Genomic DNA, 16967 nt, shown 5'->3' with positions numbered 1-16967 from the left:
CAGCCCACGGGGAACGACGTGTGTGGCGCTGCTCGCCGCGGCCCTGTTGGTCACCGTCGGCACACTCTCTGCGACGAAGACCGCCATTTTGAGCAAAGCGAACGCGGTTGAGGCCGTGGAGAGCGAGGCGCGGTACGTCCACGGCCTGCTGCAGCCGGCCCTGCTGCGCGCCGGGCTGTCCCCGCTCCGCCTGTTCGTCGTGGGGACGCCGCGGTGGCTGCAAGCCTTCCTCCGCCTGCAGGACGCAGCGTCCACCACACTGCTGCCCAGGCCGACAGGGCCGTGGCCGGACCCGCAAACGCTCAACATACTTTCGTCACCGAGCTCCGTCCTGGTGGTTGCTGAGGAAGAGCCTTCCGATCTGGTCGCCCTCCTGAAGAGCCTGCAGGATCCTGTCGGCAGCCGGACGCTACTTTGGACTCTCTTCAAGAGAGGCGCGCGAGATGGCCTCCCCGAAATCGGAAGAGCCACAAGATCCTTGGGTTACTCGCGACTCATGCTCGTCGTAGGAGACGCAACCGACAACGCTTCGGCCACCTTCTCTCGTGGGAGCTCGCTGTTCACATGGAAGCCAACAACGGAAGGGTTCTTCGCGCCGTGCTACAGTGCAGGCAACGCGTCTGCAACGACCACCCTGCTTCGCCATGTCGAGAAAATGGGCGTGTATGACACCATATCAAACACGTTCGCGGAAGCCATCGTTCAAAAGCTTGGAAACATCAGAATTGTGCAAAGGAAAGGATCGTTTAGAGAATATGCCTTATCGTGCCGTTTCAATGTGTTAAACTTTAGGAGTCCACTTCGTGTTGTTAGTGGAAGCATAAACGACGCCTGCCCCTGGGGCATGGACAGCATGGTGGCCCTGGTGCCCTCCGGGATGGGCAAAGGCAGCTGCCTCGCCGACCACCTCACCAAGGAGTTCACTGCGCCACTCTGGATCGCTTTGGCGCTGTCACTTCTGGCGGTCGCCACCGGGTTGCTGCTGCTTGGCGGGCGCTCCACGGCCTTCCTGGACGCCCTGGCCCCTCTCGTGGCGCAGGCTGGGTCGCCGGTCGGCAGGGACGCGCGCCGCCCGTTGCTGGGCAGCTGGCTGCTCGTCTGCGTCGTCCTGTCGTCCGCATACACCGGCAAACTCCTGACCCAGCTCCTCGTCAAATGCACCGCCCGTGATATCAACACTCTACAGGAACTAGAGGAAACGAATCTCACCGTATATGTGCAGCCCGCATCATTGGTACATTTGTCCCAAATTTTTGGTGCGGGATTTAGGGGTTTGAAGGAAATCGATGTTTTAGTGGCACTGCCTTTGAACGCTGTGGCCAACCGAAGCGCAGGTATCGTGCTCACGGAGTCTTTGCTCCCGTTTCTGGAACCTGAGCTGCAGTCGTTAACTGGCATTCACAAATTCGTTGTACCGGGTCAAATGATTGTGAGTATGTTCACGGTCCGGAAAGGATCTGTCGCAAAAACATTTAGAACGGCCCTGAGTCGGTTAAGAGCCGCTGGTTTGGATCTCTTGACCGTGAGCCGGTTCGAGAACGTGAAGGACATCCGGCTGTACACTTCGGAGCGAGTCCGGGCGCAGCGGGCGCACCATAGAGTGGTGCCGCTGGACCTGGCCGCGCTGCGAGTGTGCTTCTTGCTGCTGGGGGCCGGCCTGCTCTTGGCCACCGCCGCCTTCGCCACCGAGCACCTCGTTTTCTGGATGTAAAGAGCCAAAGGAGAGTGAGGTTTCATTGAGATCCCAAACGCTATGAACATGGCACGTGTGGTTCAATGCATAGACACGTTGCACCGTGCAATGCAATATCCAAATAACCTTACGTGCTGTGCGTCCCGAAAATACCCTATGCTAATGCATGGGAAGGCATTGCACTTTACGTGCATCGCAAAAAGATTGCACCAGTTGGTGCAGTGAAAACATCTTCAAACGCATTGCATCAATTGACCCTGCAATAGCGTTTCGAGTCAGAACCGTTAATAGGGGTAGGTTGGGGAAGAAAAGTACAGGGTAAGAAAAGTACAACCCTTGTGGAGCTGATGTCTTGACTTTTAGCCATCCCTTGAAAAGCTGAGTGTGAAAACACTGTTAAATGGATTTCATGCTCTGGAATAGTAGGCCACAAGGGGGGTGTACTTTTCTTACCCTGTACTTTTCTTCCCCAATCTACCCCTACATAGAATAGTCAGACTCATGACAAAATTTCACTCTAAAGATCCTACTGGCCTCGTTCGCGAACAAAAAACTTAGTATCATGACAGCTTGGCGAAGGTAGTAGCCGACAAGGGAGGTTTCGCAGTTACTTAATGCTAGTTTCTTTTATAGAACATATTTCTCACTTGTATTTTGTAAAGGTTTGTATCACAGTGCTAAGAATTAGCTCCCCGACAAAATTGTGCAACAAAGCTTTCTTTTTCACGATGATATTTGTATTGATATTTTTTAGTTGCCGTCACGTATTTGTACTATAAAATGTCCAAACATGTTTTGCATTACGGAGAAAAGTATTGCAATACGAATCAGACAGTTTTGTATTTTTAGATAATAGTTTCGTGTTTACATCGGCACCGTGTTTCATTAAGATAGTTTTGTAGTCAAGGACTTGTTCAGATTTTTTAATCGTAATTTAAGTCTTAGAAGACACTTTAGTGCACAAGAAATGCTTCTTTCGATCACCTTTTTTTATCTTTCAGTCACAAACCTCTGAGTGCTCGCACCAAAAACAATGTTTGTTCGATCATTCTTCTCTATCTTTTAATTTTGTTCGGTTTTGTTCATGTCACAAGTTGGCTTTTTCCGAGGGGTTCAATTTCCGCACGTCCTAGAGTGTAGAACAATTCCGTATCAAGAAGTGACGAGTTTGACTGTGTTGACAGTGCACGTCCGAAGCGCCTGAATTCCTGCAGGTAGGCAACCCATCCAACGCGCCGGTTCGGCGGGCTGGCCTACTCTCTCTCGTCGCAGGCGCTCGCTTCGTCCCCTTTTGAAGGGTTCTACCAGCGCGTCCAAAGGGAGGCACACTGGTGGAGGGATCTCTATAAGCACAGCAAAATCGGCCTCTCCCCTAAAAAAGGGTGGATCCAGAAATGGCCTAAGGGAGAATCAAAGTATCATCTATTTTTCTTTTTTCTTTACCTATTCCAGAGTGTTGCTTTTTACTCTACTGCACGGGCACAGTGTTGATATTTGCATATCCTTTAGGTGGGGGAGGGGGTGGCGAGAATAAAAGGACTGTTACACTGTGGCAAAAAGCTACGGAAAATTCTGTAAACAGCTTGTGGTAATTCTCCGTAGGCCCCTTATCAATATTCTCCGTAGGCTCTTACAGTATTTTCTGTAGGACCGCACAGTATTCTCCGTAGGACCGCACAGTGATCTCCGTAGGACTATACAGTCTTCGAGGTCCTACGGAGAAGACTGTGCGGATTTACAGAGAATACTGTGCGGCCCTACGGAGAATACTGTAAGAGCCTACGGAGAATATTGATAAGAGGGCTACGGAGAATCCTGGCAAAAAAATTAACAGGATTTTCCGTACCTTTTTGCCACAGTGTTGCACCGCTTTCAAAGCCACCCTTGAACCTCCCCTCCCTAGTATAGCCCGTTTTCTCTGTGCTTTTTCGCTGAAAAGGCGTTTCTCACACGTTAAGGGACTTGCTCAACCACTTGAGGTAGTACACAGTTTCGCCTTAGTGGTGACATCTAGGCATATGAATCATGAGTATATTGGAGTCTGTCGTCATGCACGATGTCATCCTCACATCAAATCCAGTTGAGGAGTCATCGTAAGCTTAGACAACCAACTAAATATGTTGTTGGTTGTCTATGTCGTAAGTCAAAATTTCAGCCAAAAGTTTTCCACCATTTAGATCTTTTCTTACGGTGACCAAAATGCCTGATTAACTCTCCCCAGTGCTGATAAAGTGGCGTTTTAGCGGCTTTTGCTCACAGAAAAAGGTGCTCCCGCGGAAATTCCCAACGGAGTTTCGGTAGGCACTTCCCTGACGATATCGAGGGGGCCGCGACTCCCGCAATCATGTGTTCACCGGGTCGCAATCAGGCCGCAATCCTTGCAATCTTCCGAAATCCATGCAATCATCAGAAATCTTTGAAATCCTTTGCAATCTGCGCCGCAATCTCGCGAAATCCTCTGCAATCTCGCGCAATCCTTCCAAAATCTTCCGCAATCCTGCGCAATCTTAGCGAAAACATTGTAATCTTGCAATAGACCCTTTCAGTCATCGCCTGGAGAAGGACAAAAGTAATCAAAAAGACAGAAACCAGTAGCGCGCCACCTAGCGGCCGTTACTGTGCACTGTCAAAAGCTGAACCCTCATTGGTCACAAGCGTAAGTCTGGACGAAGTTCATAGCAGTGGCCGCTAGGTGGCGCGCATCTGGTTCCTAATTAGTGATTACTTATGTTCTTCACTGGGTGACGACTGAAAGGGTCTATCGTCCAATAATTCCTCCACACTCGCTCCTATCCTTCGTTATTAGTTGGCCCGTGCTGACCTCACTAAATAGCCGCCCCTGCCCCACTAAAACGGTTTCCGCTTGCAGGCGCGGGAAGATCGGACAGGATATTAGGTCACAAAAAAAGCAAACAAAAATACGTAAGAAACAGAGCGGTCTCGCAATAATTTTTTTAAGGTTACTGTAAAGTGAAAAAATGTGAAATATCATTTTTCAAAATAATTGTGGCATCATGTTTGTATTTTGGTTTCTAGTTGCTTACTATAAGATGAACTTAAACCCAAAGTTGAGGCGCCCAGCTCCCATTAGTTTCTGAGTTATTGAAGTTTACGTAACAAATTTGGTCGTTTCTCCTAAATTCTCCTTGCGAAGAACCAAAAGTTGTCGAGACTTCATTTTTGTTTTACAAGTTCTTTATGTATTTGCCTATCTCGTGGCAAAGCCGGATTTCCAAAATTCCAACACTGAACAGAAATTTTTCTAAAAAAAAATTACCAAAATTAAATCAATTTTTGTAAAATAAGAAAAATACACTTTTCAAAATAAGATTCCGGCTGCCCTTTGCATATACAGTCAAATCTGGCTTTGCTTGTCTCTTTGCACGTTTTTTGGGCTTTAAAATAAAAAATCACACTTCCGTAAACTTTTTGGTTCTTCGCAAGGAGAATTTTTAATAAACGACTAAATTAACACTAAAACCCTCATAACTTTGGAACTAATGGGAGTTGGGAGTCCAGTCTGTGGCTGTAAAAGTTTGTCATAGTAAGCAATAAAATCACCAAAAACCAAAGCACTGCCACCTTTACTTTAGAAGACCCCCTGTCTTGACAACCCACGTAAATAAACGGTATTTCTCGGGTGTTCCAACAGAATTATCTTGCATTCAGCGCAATCATAGAGCAGTCTTGTGAAATCCATCGCAATCTTATTGCAATCTTGTGAAATCCATCGCAATCTTATTGCAATCTTGTGAAATCCATCGCAATCTTATGAAATCCGACCGCAATCATTGAAATCGCCAGCAATCTAAAGAGATCCGGCGCAATCTACGCAATCCTTGAAATCCGACGCAATCCTGCGAAATCCATGAAATCCAGCGAAATCCCGCGAAATCACGCCTCGTTGCAATCACGTGTTCACCAAAAGGGGGAGTTATTCCCCCCTCGGACGATATGCATGATTTTCCAATTTCATTTTGACAGTGAGATGAACTGTATCGTCAAAGAGGCACGCAAGGAGGCATCTTGATGGCCGAAACCATACTTGCCTCTTGCCTCCGCCCAAGCTCCAATTATAAGGACACCAGAGGGGTATCTGTGGTTGGGCACTAAAAATTGAGTTAGATTTGAGATGGTATGTGCCTCAGACTCGGAGGTGTGGTGTGGGGGGAGTGCCCCTAGAAAAGGGCAGAAAAGTGGGAGGCGGGCCCTGTGCACAGTGTGGGCACAACCCCTCGCATCCCAGCCAAGCGTAGCCTTGAGCGTAGCCAAGCGTCGCTGTCTCTCTCGCACTCATGGGGCGCCCCGTATTGGTGCGAGAGAGACAGAGCGACGGAAACGACTCTCTGAGTCGGTCTGCTGCCTCGAGGAAAGCAACTGGTGGCCGCGGGTTGAGGTAGACACGGATCGCGTGCTGTGGTTACTGCCGAGCCATTCACAAGAGCAGTTTCGTCGCTCTGTCTCTGTCGCACTCCTGGGGCTGTCCGTGAAGGTGCGAGAGAGACAGAGCCTCCTAATAACATGGCTGAGGCATTTGGGCGCGATTGCGCCGTGGCTGGCAATGGCTGGTCGATGCCTGATGATGGGGCTCGGAGAGACAGCAAGCACTTGAGACATTTTTATTTAACATTTGGTTTATTGATGATTTTACCTCTTGTGATACGTTGGTCTCGTTACAATATTTTCACCGGGGGCTTTAACACTGGGGGAGAACTTGTAAAGCAATAGATTTAATTAAATTTTGTACAGTAGCAGGTGAAGTTGTGTCAATTTCAGTGACTAGTCACAGAATCCCTCGTCAGCACCATCATTCACTTCACCAGTGCTGAAGACATCGGCAAGCATGTGCTTGGGCATTTCATTGCCCCGCACAGCCAAAGTGTAGCACGCCATTTCCATCTTGGTGAGGGATTGCTTGAGGACGTTCAACTTGCGCTGGAACTCTCTGTGTCCAGTGTGGCCAACACTCATGAAACCTATGTAAATATCTCTCACAAAAGAGCAGGCCTGTATTAAGAAAGAAAGGGAATTTTTGTGAGTAAAGGCAACAAAAATGCCAATTTATTCCAACAGTGTCTGAAAAATTGTACCTCATAGCAGCTCTTGGTGGATCCTGTTCCAAGACTTTGAATGCAGCATCTCATTAGCTCTCCAGTCAAATCCCCCACTCCGAGGAAAAACTCAATAGGAATTAAATTAATTTGTCCTTCTTCACCGTAAGATAAAGATGGCTGTAATTCGTCCCAATGAGGTAATTTACCATCTCTAATATAAAACATGAAAGTAACAGCTTCAATATATTCCTGAATTCCTGTAATAAGATGAAAAGAAGAGAAACATCAATTATTGTAATTCTTGCACTCAATAAATGGCAAAATAAGATGTTGTGTGTCATTTGTGTCTCACCAGGAGAGACAGCCCGAAGATATTGGTATTGGTCTTGCCCTTGCAGTTCTTTGGCAATTTCCTTAAATATTGTAGTATTAAGAGAAGCAATTCGAGTCTGTGCCTCAGCCAACACTGCTTCCCTTTTGCTCTCCCTGAAATTTAAAGGTGAGAATGTTAGCGAGTCAATGAATTGATAATAATTTAATCACAGTTATAAGTAGTCCACCATTTCGAACTCACTTGTCGATGGAATGCAACAGGAATATGATTCTCTTGCTCTCGATTGTCACATCTCTGCTTTGTTTCACAAGTCTTTCATGCCTGTCATGCTTTGCATCAAGCTCTGAAGCAAACTTTCGAAAGCTTTGAATAACAGGCGAATTTTCATTCAACCCTTCCACAACATTCTTTCCTCTTTCACCAATCTGCGGCCTCCACGGACGATTTCCTCCTCCGCGCCTCCCTCTCTGACCTGGAATACATTGCCATTGTTTTAATGTTTGTGACCATAATTGAGATATTACCAAAATAGAAGATCTTGAGGTAGACATAGCAAGCTAGGGCATCCATCCTAACCCTTTGATTGACGCATATTTCGTGAACCTACCGTGGCTCATTTCACAGGCAAACTCAAGCGAGTGCGTTCAGGAATGAAAACTGTATCGGTCCGTTTTGAAGTCTATCAGAACTGTCGTAAGAATTCATCAGATCAGAAGGTCCGTATGTTTTTGTTTATGTTTTTATACAGATTATTGAGACTGCAAATAGCCGCACTGCCGGCTGCGCTTCCTGCGAATACCACCACTGTCGCCAACAGAACAACAGTCCCTCTCCTCACCGCGAAATGAAATATTTTGCATGATTTCTACGTATTCGTGTCAGTTAACGCAAAAAATAATGTTATCTAAAGATTGAAATTTTTGTACTGTTCGCGACATAGTATGGCTGATGCATTGTCAGCGTACTCTGAAAATAGCACTACAAATGACAGGACTGACTGACAGAATCAGACGTCACTCGTCTAGTGTTGTGACTAAACGTGGCGAAATGTTTCCAACCCGGTAATTTTATTTGTTTTTCTGTTTTCCCAAAAGGTTTATTGCAATTGACAACGCGCTATCATTTTCAGAGTAAATTTCTGTCCCCTTGGACTGCCTTAACATTATCCCTGTTTTTGTGTTTCGTTCGTAGGAATCTCCTCTGTTGACATTCAGTGAGTGGGAGTATTGTGTGAGTCTATCGATAAGACGTTGTTTGTATCATAATGGGTCTCTGCAAGTGCCCCAAAAAACGTGTAACAAATCAGTTTTGCTTTGAACATCGCGTGAATGTTTGCGAATACTGCATGGTCACAAACCATTCAAAGGTTAGTAAAGTGTTACTTTGTTTTTTGGGTGGGGTTATGTCTCTAACTCTTGACCGCCAGGTAATTTATTGGAACTTACTCTAATTTAGGGCCATTTAATTTCATTTCCAGTGTGTGGTTCAGTCCTACTTGCAATGGCTTCAAGATAGTGACTACACCCCAATTTGCGAACTTTGCACGAGAGAACTGTCTACAGAAGATTGTGTCCGCTTAGTGTGTTATCGTAAGTAAAACTACTCATGACTCATTCATCCTCATCTCCTAGCAGGTGATCTAGTTCCAACCATGCTGTTCTTCGCTGTTTCAGACGTATTCCATTGGGGATGTCTTGATGCCCATGCAAGACGCCTTCCAGCCACAACTGCGCCAGCTGGTTACACTTGTCCATTTGCCAACTGCTCCCAGGTTTTGTTTCCTGCTGCAAATCTTGTCTCACCAGTTGCTGATGTCCTGCGGGAAAAACTAGCCGGAGTCAATTGGGCAAGAGCTGGACTTGGATTGCCTCTGGTATGCTACCTCTTAATCCATCTTTCAATTATGTCTTCCTGAGCTTACCCTCTGTGTTCTAACTTGTTTGTTTTATGTTTAGTTGAGTGAAGACCGTGAAATCAAGCCTCCATCAGAGGGACGCAAGTTAGTCACTGATTTCAATGGTCCAAATGGAAGTCAAATTCCTCAGGTGAACCATTCCAACAGCATTTCAAATAATGCGGTCAATAACTCAAGATCTTCAGACCGTGCCCCGTCACCTCACTCAGTTGTGGATGTTGAGGAGTCTTTGTCAAATTACAGTTATCCTGTTTCAGGTAAAATTAGCATCATCTTCCTTGTAACTCAACACCTGAAACAAAGGAAAACTTTGGCTTATCCATCCCTGTTTTCATGTCTTCAGGTCAAGCTCCAAGACGAGTGTTTCAGGCCCTCGATGATTCAAGAGATACTTTGTTTGACCATGATGAAAACAAGTACAAACGCCGCTCTGCTATAGACATGTTCAGGAGATGGTGGAAGTAAGTTCCTGATCACCACAATAAATCCTGATCTTCAAATGTTAGATTTTTAAAACATGCACATTAATAATAATATCTTTTTTTAGACAACAAACAAACCGAGGAGGCTCAAGACAGTCCCAAAGGCGCTGCATGATGGTAGCCTCACTCATATCTTTTACGATTGGTCTTCTAATCTTCTGCTCATGGGCTGGCAGGAGAGCTACTGAAGATGATCCTAACTTGGATCCAATGCACAATCCAAACATTCATGTACAGAACATCGAGTGAGCAGCTCAGCCAATCAATTAATCTATTGCGGCGACAAAATTGGAAGCATCCAATAGCAGTTGGGGTTGTGGATGTATCATACACCTAACGAAGTAGCAGCTTAGTAACTGAAATTTTGTATCTTATGGCACACCTCATACTGTCCTTTTTTATTATTATGGAGAATTGTGAAGGGTTGGATTTAAAGACTGATTTGATCAATTTGTGTATGGGAAATTGTGCAGCATGAGTCTTTATTGTTTGCCAATTATTTTCAGATATCCTTATATGTGCTTTTCCATCACTGGGACTTTTCCACCTCCATTGTTGTTGTGATGGAAAGGTTTGTGCTTTCTTCCAATCAGGTGAATAATAAGCTGGTAACTTTTACTGTGCAGAACTGGGGCACTGTATTGGGGGAGCATTGTAATAATTTTCTGGGTTAGTAAATTTAAAAACAAGCAGTAAAGAGATATTGTAATAATGTTGGCAGGCTTCCTGTGTAGGGTCTATTGACTGGAAATGTAGAAAATTATGCAGTTTATTGTTCAGGTCCTTATGATTTAGCCCGAGGCCATCTAATCTAAACTTTCTGGTCTTGACCATGCAAACTGCTTTCTTTGACTTGTAAATTTGTCGATAAATATCATAGTTGACGGCTTGACACAATTTTATCATTGTTATTACCAGTTCATTGTTTGTTTTCTTGTTTTGGTTTTTTTTCCTGTTAAGAAAAGTAGATAATTTTTATATTATTAGCTACAGACGTGTTAAATGATAAAAAGTTGAAATGGGCTTGATCAGTTTTTCATCAACTCTGTTTTTACTTGTTGTAGTGTCCTGTCATGCAGTACTTTTAATATGAATCTTGCTGAGCATCATCTCTTCCTAACGTCCATAGTGAGTTATGGACAAATGTGAGCACACTTTGGAAACATATGGGCGTGCTCAAATTTGTCCGCATTATCATATGTTTTAAACAAACCTTGTTGTTTGGTCAGGAGGTGAATTCAATTAAAAGACCATTCAAACTGCTGTCTCTTAATTAATTTTATTTAAAGACTGAAAATCCTTCATTGATTTATAAATAGTAGGTACAAAAATTTCTAGTGACGTGCTTCACCTGGACCGTGTTTGAATGCCGCCATCAGGAGAATTCTAAATCCTCTCCTGCTGCCACTATTTTGTCTAGAATGGCAGCGTTGTGAACCTGACGGCCAGCGGACCAAAATTGCTTCAGCAATATAGAAACAGGTACAAAAATTTCTCACAACTCGTTTTATAACGGCCTTTATTTTTTCTTTTTTTTTAAAAAACGCCTCTACCTGTTGAGGAAGGCAGGCAGCGTGGCGAACCGGACCACCAGCCAGTAGTCCTAGAGGGCGGACTAAAATTCCTTTCTCAGTATAAAAGAAATAGGTACAAAAATTTCTTACGACGTTTTTCACAAGGCCCATATTTGATCACCACCGTCAGAGGAGGAGGAGAGGAGAACACTTGAGTCACGGGGAGGTCATTTTGACCTAAATCTAAATCATTTTGACCTCAAAATGGTACCTAGCCGTGACCTTTTCTCTCATTTTGAGCTCATAGTGACATCAAACTGACTTTTCTGTACTCCTTGGGGGTAAGCCGCCGCTACTTGTCGCGGAAGCCGGGCAGCATAGCGAAGCGCACGACGAGCCAGTCCTTGGCGGCGGCGGGGGCCAGCTTGATGAGGGTGTGGTAGAGCGTGTAGCGCCAGGGCTCGTGCACGTAGCGGTGCCGCGGGCGCACGGCCAGCAGGGCCTCCTCGAACACGCGGTGCAGCGCCTCGTCGGGGAGCTTGGAGGGCCGCGCGCTCGCCTCCCTGCCCATGGCGGCCACCTGCCGCAGGTACTCGTGGAAGCGCTGCGGGTAGTCGCCGTAGAAGCGGCGGTCCTCCTCCGACATGGCCGCCGTCATCTCGCGGGCGTGCTCCTCGTGCGCCGCCAGGATGCCGCTCAAGTGCGTGAAGGACCCGGGCACCACCTGCAGCATCGGGTCGGGTTGGCACGGCACACTCGTGCCGAGAGGCGTTTTCGTCGCTGTGCCTCTCTCGCACTCATGGGGCGTGCCTCTGACCAGAAAACGAAGAGCCCTGGTTCCTCGCGGTCGAGGGCCACCTGCAATGCTATCCAAGGCGGCAGAGGCCATAAACCGCGAGAAGTCAGGGCTCTTCGTTTTCTGGTCAGAGTATAGGTGTGAGACAGAGGGACGAAATTCGATAAAGCATACGGGGGGGGGGGGGGGGGGGGGGGGGGGGAGGGAGGTAGAGAGAGAGGAGAGAGGAGAAGAGAGAGAGAGAGAGAGAGAGGAGAGAGAGAGAGAGAGAGAGAGAGAGAGAGAGAGAGAGAGAGAGAGAGAGCTACTACGTAATGCAGGACCTTAGGTGGCGGTTGCTGCTCGTCGATCATTTAGAAACGGTGACGTGTGACAAAAATGAAGGGTTGTTAATGCTAGTCGCGTCGCGGTGAGGGTGAGATCGAACGACGGAAAGAGCTGCACGACGACGCGCTCGAGTTCCGAGTCGGTGACGAAGTGACGCCGGCCGCCCGGTCTGTCCTAGAGCCTGCTTGGCGCCCCGCCGTGCCGTGCCGTGCGTCCTGGGCCACGGCGTGACATCGTGTGTGTCGCGAGGGGTTACCCACTCCGGGAATCATGTGTACACTCAGTCCGGGAATCATTCGTAAATCTTTTAAAATTTGATGGAAAATCCTCATAGTTTCAATTTAAAGTCATGGTAATCATGTGATACACACAAAAACATTCAAATACAAAGCAAATTATTCGAAAGTTTTCTCTTTTTCTCGGGGATATGTTCTGGGAATCGCGGGAATCCGGAATCGTGTGTACACTAAAACAACGAGTGGGTAACCCCTCGGTGTGTCGTCTCGCCTCTCAAGTTCAAGTTCAGGGTGCACTGTGGCAAAAAGGTACGGAAAATTCTGTTAATTTTTTTGCCAGGATTCTCCGTAGCCCTCTTATCAATATTCTCCGTAGGCTCTTACAGTATTCTTCGTAGGGCCCTACAGTATTCTCTGTAAGTCCACACAGTCTTCTCCGTAGGACCTGGAAGATTGTTTAGTCCTACGGAGATCACTGTAAGGTCCTACGGAGAATACTGTGCGATCCTACGGAAAATGCTGTAAGAGCCTACAGAGAATATTGATAAGGGGGCTACGGAGAATTACCACAAGCTGTTTACAGAATTTTCCGTAGCTTTTTGCCACAGTGTGGCGGCGCTGGAGAGCGCCGCTGGGAGCTCAGTGTCTTTGGTGTTGCCTGCGTGCTGGGCGTTGTGGCCTCTGTCGCCGCGAAAGAGAACAGCGCCTCGTAGCTCTGTCCCTCTCGCACCCTTATGGAACGCCACATGAGTGCGAGAGAGACGGTCCGACTCGCACAGCAAACGGTGGCGGATCCAGAGACGCCCTGAGGGGGAGGCCAGCCGGGGGAGGCAATGTGGCTCTTTTTGCCTAGCGTTCAGGAAGTAGGGAGGCTATTTCCCCCCCCCCTTTTTCGCCCGCTGGATCCGCGCCTGGCTACGCCTGGCAGCACACTGACCTGGACGACGGGGACGCCGTACTGGGCCTGCTCGACGCGCACCGCGTCGGCCCACGCCTGCAGCCCCGCCTTGGTGGCGGCGTACACGGACAGCGCGGGGAGGGCGGCCAGCGCGCAGTGCGACGTGACCACGACCTGCAGCGGGGAGAGGAACACATGCTTTATGCACTCAAGGAGACGGCACTAAATACTTCGTGTGGACGGACATCGCAGGGGGCAGATCGATTCTGGGAGTCGTTTTCGAAGCACTGTCTCTCTCGCACTCATGGGCCGTCCTGTTAAGGTGCGAGTGAGGCACAGCGATGAAAACGACCCTCGGAATCAGTCTGCTGCCCGGAGCACAGTGGGTCAGAAGACCGTTGGAGGCGGACAAACCTCTAAACGCGTCTTGAGCGCCAGAGTCGCAGGCCTCGAACCGAACGTGTGACCCCACCAATGGATTCCTCGTTCGGAGAGCAATCCCTTGGTGGGGTCCCACGCTCGGTTCGAGGCCTGTTTAGCGACTCTGGAGCTCAAAACGCGTCTAGAGTTTTGCCCGCCTCCACCGGTCTTCTGGCCCACTGTGCGGGGGGTGGCTCCAGGTGGCTCACCAGGCGGCCCTGGTCGCGCAGCAGCGGCAGGAAGGCCCGGGACACGCGCATGGTGCCGGCCAGGTTCACGTCGAGCTGCAGCGACACTTGGCGCGGCGTCTGCCAGCCGAACTCGCCGAACACCAGCACGCCCGCGTTGTTGACCAGCGCGGCCAGGCCTGGAACAGCGAACCACAATTTTGAGGAAAGGGGGGGGGGGGGGGTCGGGCCATGTTTTTTGCCTACTTACAGGGGGAAAGTGACGCAATTTGCCTACCTTCCAGGTGGCTGTCTAGTGGCCGAAGGGTCATGACCGACCCCCCCCCCCCCACTTCAGAAACCCAAAACGGATTGCGCACTGCCATTTTTAACGTGCAGTCTCCAAGTTTACAGTAACAAGCCAAAGTGCGGAGAGGACAACGCCACACTTCCAGGTGCGGAGAAGTCCTCCACACTTGGACGTGTGGAGCTTTTGCAATCTCCGCACTTCAAGTGTGGAGTCGCTCACAGAGCCCCTGTCTCTGGCATCGCGCGTGGGATCCCCTACACTTTGAACTGTGGGGACGGGGACTGCAGCACTCTGGACGGCAAATTCCGCATTCTCCACACTGGCAAGTGTGGAGTTCCCCATATTCGGTTTCACGGTGAGGGGTGTGTGGTGAGGTGCCAGCGCATTTCGGCAACAGAGATGCGAGCTCGCTTGGGCCCCGTGCCATTTTCAATCTTGCTACGACAAACAGCATCGGTATGTACTTTCAATCAAATGTAACAAGTGCGCCCGCTCGCGGTGTGGGCTCCATACTTGAACGCCTTGGACGTGAGGAATTTCTCACGGATCCCAGAGCTGGGGGGGGGGGGGGGGTTAGGCCGCGCGCGACCACGCGCTTGTTTACATCTGATTGAAAGTAAATATGGACACCTGTTTGTCGTAGCAGGATGGAAAATGGTACAGTGCGAAAGGGCGCTCACATGTCTGTGGCACCTTACCACGCACCACAGCAAAACCACACTGGCGAAAAAAAAAAACTGACTCTTTTCTGTAGTTTTTGGCCACAGAGCCACTGCCTCTTATGGGCACGGCGCAAAACGTGGAGAACTCCACACTTGAAGTGCGGACACTAACTGCACTTCCGGGTGCGGAGACTGAAAATTCCACACCTCCGCACTCCGAGTTGGGTTTCACAGTGGATTTGCCAGAAGACCGGTGGAGACGGCCAACATTCTGGACGCGAGCTCCAGAGTCGGTAAATGGGACTCGAACTGAGCGCGTGACCCCACCAATGGATTCCTCGTTCGGAGCGCAATCCATTGGTGGGGTCACACGTTCGGTTCGAGTCCTGTTTAGCGACTCAGTAGCTCAAAACGCGTCTTGAGCTTCGGCCGCCCTACCCGAGCCCGAGGGGAAGGTTGGGGAAGAAAAGTGCAGGGTAAGAAAAGCACACTCCTTGTGGAGCTGGTCTTGACTTTTAGCCATCCCTCGACCAGTGATTTCAACTTAACATGAAAAAATCTGAGTGTGAAAACACCGAGGGGTGAATCACTAGTGTACTCATGTGTACAAATTTGCCCGTACTCAGTGTACTCACAAGTTTAATAAGGGTGAAATTCAGTACTTTTTCGCTTGATTTGGCGTTGAGTGTCGTTTAAAACGCTAAATAAAGCCTTTAAACGTTTACAAATGCGAAATTTGTGAGCAAAGTAAGGTGTACTCACCCGTACTCATGTACTCATGTGTACACCAGAACGCTGAGACATTCACCCCTCGGAAAACACTGCTAAATGGATGTCATGTACTGGAATAGGATGCCACAAGGGGGGTGTACTTTTCTTACCCTGTACTTTTCTTCCCCACAACCTACCCCTACCGGCCCTCTGGCACCATGCTGGCACACTGTGCGGTGGACTTACGCAGCTGCGGGTCGTCGCGCAGGGCCTGCTTGACGGCGTCCACGGCGCCGCCCACGCTGCCCGCGTCCGTCACGTCCAGCGGCAGCACGCGCACGCCCAGGTCGCCGAGCTGGCGCGCCCCCGGCGAGGCGGCGTCGTGCACGCCGGCGAAGACGGTCAGCCCCAGGGCTTGGCAGTGCACCGCCAGCGAGTAGCCCAGGCCGCGGTCGCAGCCCGTCACCAGCACGGCGCGGTGCGCGCTCACCGGCCAGCGGGCGCGCGCCTGGGGACAGAGGCAGGCGACACAGTTCAAGAATCGAACGCAACACTGCAAATGCTCTACAAATCGAAGAGCGTACTTTGTATGCTATCACTGGGCCTGCAAGCACCGGCAAGCACGCTCTAGATATAGTAGCGCATGCCTGCCAAGCATGCACTTACTAGTGCATACATGCCATGTACACGCTAACTGAAGCATGCATCTAGTGCATAAGGGGTAGGGAGTTGCCTTCATCAGGAGGCGTATGGCATGTATGCACTAGTTAGTGCATGCTTGGCAGGCATGCGCTAGCTAGAGCGTGCTTGGAGGCATGCTCCAGCATACACTGTCAGAAAACTCCGTAAAAATACGGAAATTTAACGGAGATTGTCCATTTTTTTTAACGGAGATCTCCGTTTTTTTAAATTATGGATTTTTTCCGTAAAAGTATGGAAGTTACGTATATAAATGAAATAGAAGCCTTACTTATCAAAAAGAACAGACTAATTCACGTTATCGATGGGTTGGGTGACCAACTGATTAGGTGTTCCAAGAGTACGCCTTCCCTAAAGCGACCTCGCCTTTGGGTTTCCGTCCATTCATCCGATCCTAATAGCATGTGGTCAAGTGGATCTTCAAACAGTTTTGGAGAATATCAATTTCGTCTAAAAGGATACTGTTTGCATTAACATCGAAGGTGGAAGGAGGGATGTAAACCGTTAAAATGCGTTTATTTCTGCAAAAATGCGGTTCATCTCCGTAAAAATATGGAAAATCTCCGTAAAAATATGGAAAATTTACGGAGCCTCCATTCCCAAAATTAGAGTAACTTTCTCCGTAAATTTACGGACTTTTTTTCTGACAGTGTACAATGTACGCTCTTCGATTTGTAGAGTGCATTGATTATGCACTCTAAATGTTGAAGTACTGCAGTGAAGATTCTCCATGGTGAAAATGTTTCATT

At 48.5% G+C, this 16967-nt stretch overlaps 3 protein-coding genes across 4 annotated transcripts; 1 reads left to right on the top strand and 2 right to left on the bottom strand.

The window, feature by feature from the left end:
- Window positions 1–6309: 6309 nt before the first annotated feature.
- LOC117650537 (translin-associated protein X) lies at window positions 6310–7848 on the bottom strand. The gene is made up of 5 exons (XM_034394041.1): window positions 7689–7848; window positions 7322–7553; window positions 7100–7233; window positions 6784–7004; window positions 6310–6700 (listed from the first exon to the last, which is right to left on the bottom strand). The coding sequence occupies exons 1-5, from the start codon at window positions 7696–7698 to the stop codon at window positions 6473–6475; spliced, it is 825 nt and encodes a 274-aa protein (XP_034249932.1). The 5' UTR covers window positions 7699–7848; the 3' UTR covers window positions 6310–6472.
- Window positions 7849–7940: 92 nt separating this feature from the next.
- Window positions 7941–10741, top strand: LOC117650536 (zinc finger protein-like 1 homolog). 2 transcript variants are annotated; one of them, XM_034394039.1, is made up of 7 exons: window positions 7941–8142; window positions 8273–8447; window positions 8559–8670; window positions 8755–8954; window positions 9037–9253; window positions 9340–9457; window positions 9544–10741. In XM_034394039.1, exons 2-7 carry the CDS (start codon window positions 8346–8348, stop codon window positions 9725–9727), a joined length of 933 nt encoding a protein of 310 aa, XP_034249930.1. In that variant the 5' UTR covers window positions 7941–8142; window positions 8273–8345; the 3' UTR covers window positions 9728–10741. The 2 variants fall into 2 exon arrangements, with proteins under 2 accessions (XP_034249930.1, XP_034249931.1); XM_034394040.1 differs by having other exon boundaries at window positions 7941–8175.
- LOC117650767 (D-beta-hydroxybutyrate dehydrogenase, mitochondrial) lies at window positions 10739–16950 on the bottom strand. The gene is made up of 6 exons (XM_034394367.1): window positions 16915–16950; window positions 15908–16027; window positions 15766–15865; window positions 13879–14036; window positions 13289–13423; window positions 10739–11716 (listed from the first exon to the last, which is right to left on the bottom strand). The coding sequence occupies exons 1-6, from the start codon at window positions 16948–16950 to the stop codon at window positions 11345–11347; spliced, it is 921 nt and encodes a 306-aa protein (XP_034250258.1). The 3' UTR covers window positions 10739–11344.
- Between the last annotated feature and the right edge of the window lie 17 nt (window positions 16951–16967).

This window comes from Thrips palmi, unplaced genomic scaffold (genome assembly GCF_012932325.1).
Source record: "Thrips palmi isolate BJ-2018 unplaced genomic scaffold, TpBJ-2018v1 HiC_scaffold_5, whole genome shotgun sequence".
NCBI classification, from domain to species: domain Eukaryota; kingdom Metazoa; phylum Arthropoda; class Insecta; order Thysanoptera; family Thripidae; genus Thrips; species Thrips palmi.
Note: the sequence above shows the minus strand (reverse complement) of the source record. Positions and strands in the feature narration are given on the sequence as shown.

Bases quoted from the DNA above. Each gene is read 5' to 3' on its own strand.
- LOC117650537 (XM_034394041.1), bottom strand. The intron at 7,005-7,099 runs GTGAGACACAAA...ATCTTATTACAG, and splicing joins TCTTCGGGCTGTCTCTCCTG to GAATTCAGGAATATATTGAA. The intron at 6,701-6,783 runs GTACAATTTTTC...TTCTTAATACAG, and splicing joins CCACCAAGAGCTGCTATGAG to GCCTGCTCTTTTGTGAGAGA.
- LOC117650536 (XM_034394039.1), top strand. From the start codon at position 8,346: ATGGGTCTCTGCAAGTGCCCCAAAAAACGTGTAACAAATCAGTTTTGC. The intron at 8,448-8,558 runs GTTAGTAAAGTG...TTTCATTTCCAG, and splicing joins TGGTCACAAACCATTCAAAG to TGTGTGGTTCAGTCCTACTT. The intron at 8,671-8,754 runs GTAAGTAAAACT...TCGCTGTTTCAG, and splicing joins TGTCCGCTTAGTGTGTTATC to ACGTATTCCATTGGGGATGT.
- LOC117650767 (XM_034394367.1), bottom strand. From the start codon at position 16,950: ATGGAGAATCTTCACTGCAGTACTTCAACATTTAGA. The intron at 16,028-16,914 runs GTGCATAATCAA...CTCTGTCCCCAG, and splicing joins GCAGTACTTCAACATTTAGA to GCGCGCGCCCGCTGGCCGGT. The intron at 15,866-15,907 runs GTGCACGACGCC...CAGCTCGGCGAC, and splicing joins GGCTGACCGTCTTCGCCGGC to CTGGGCGTGCGCGTGCTGCC.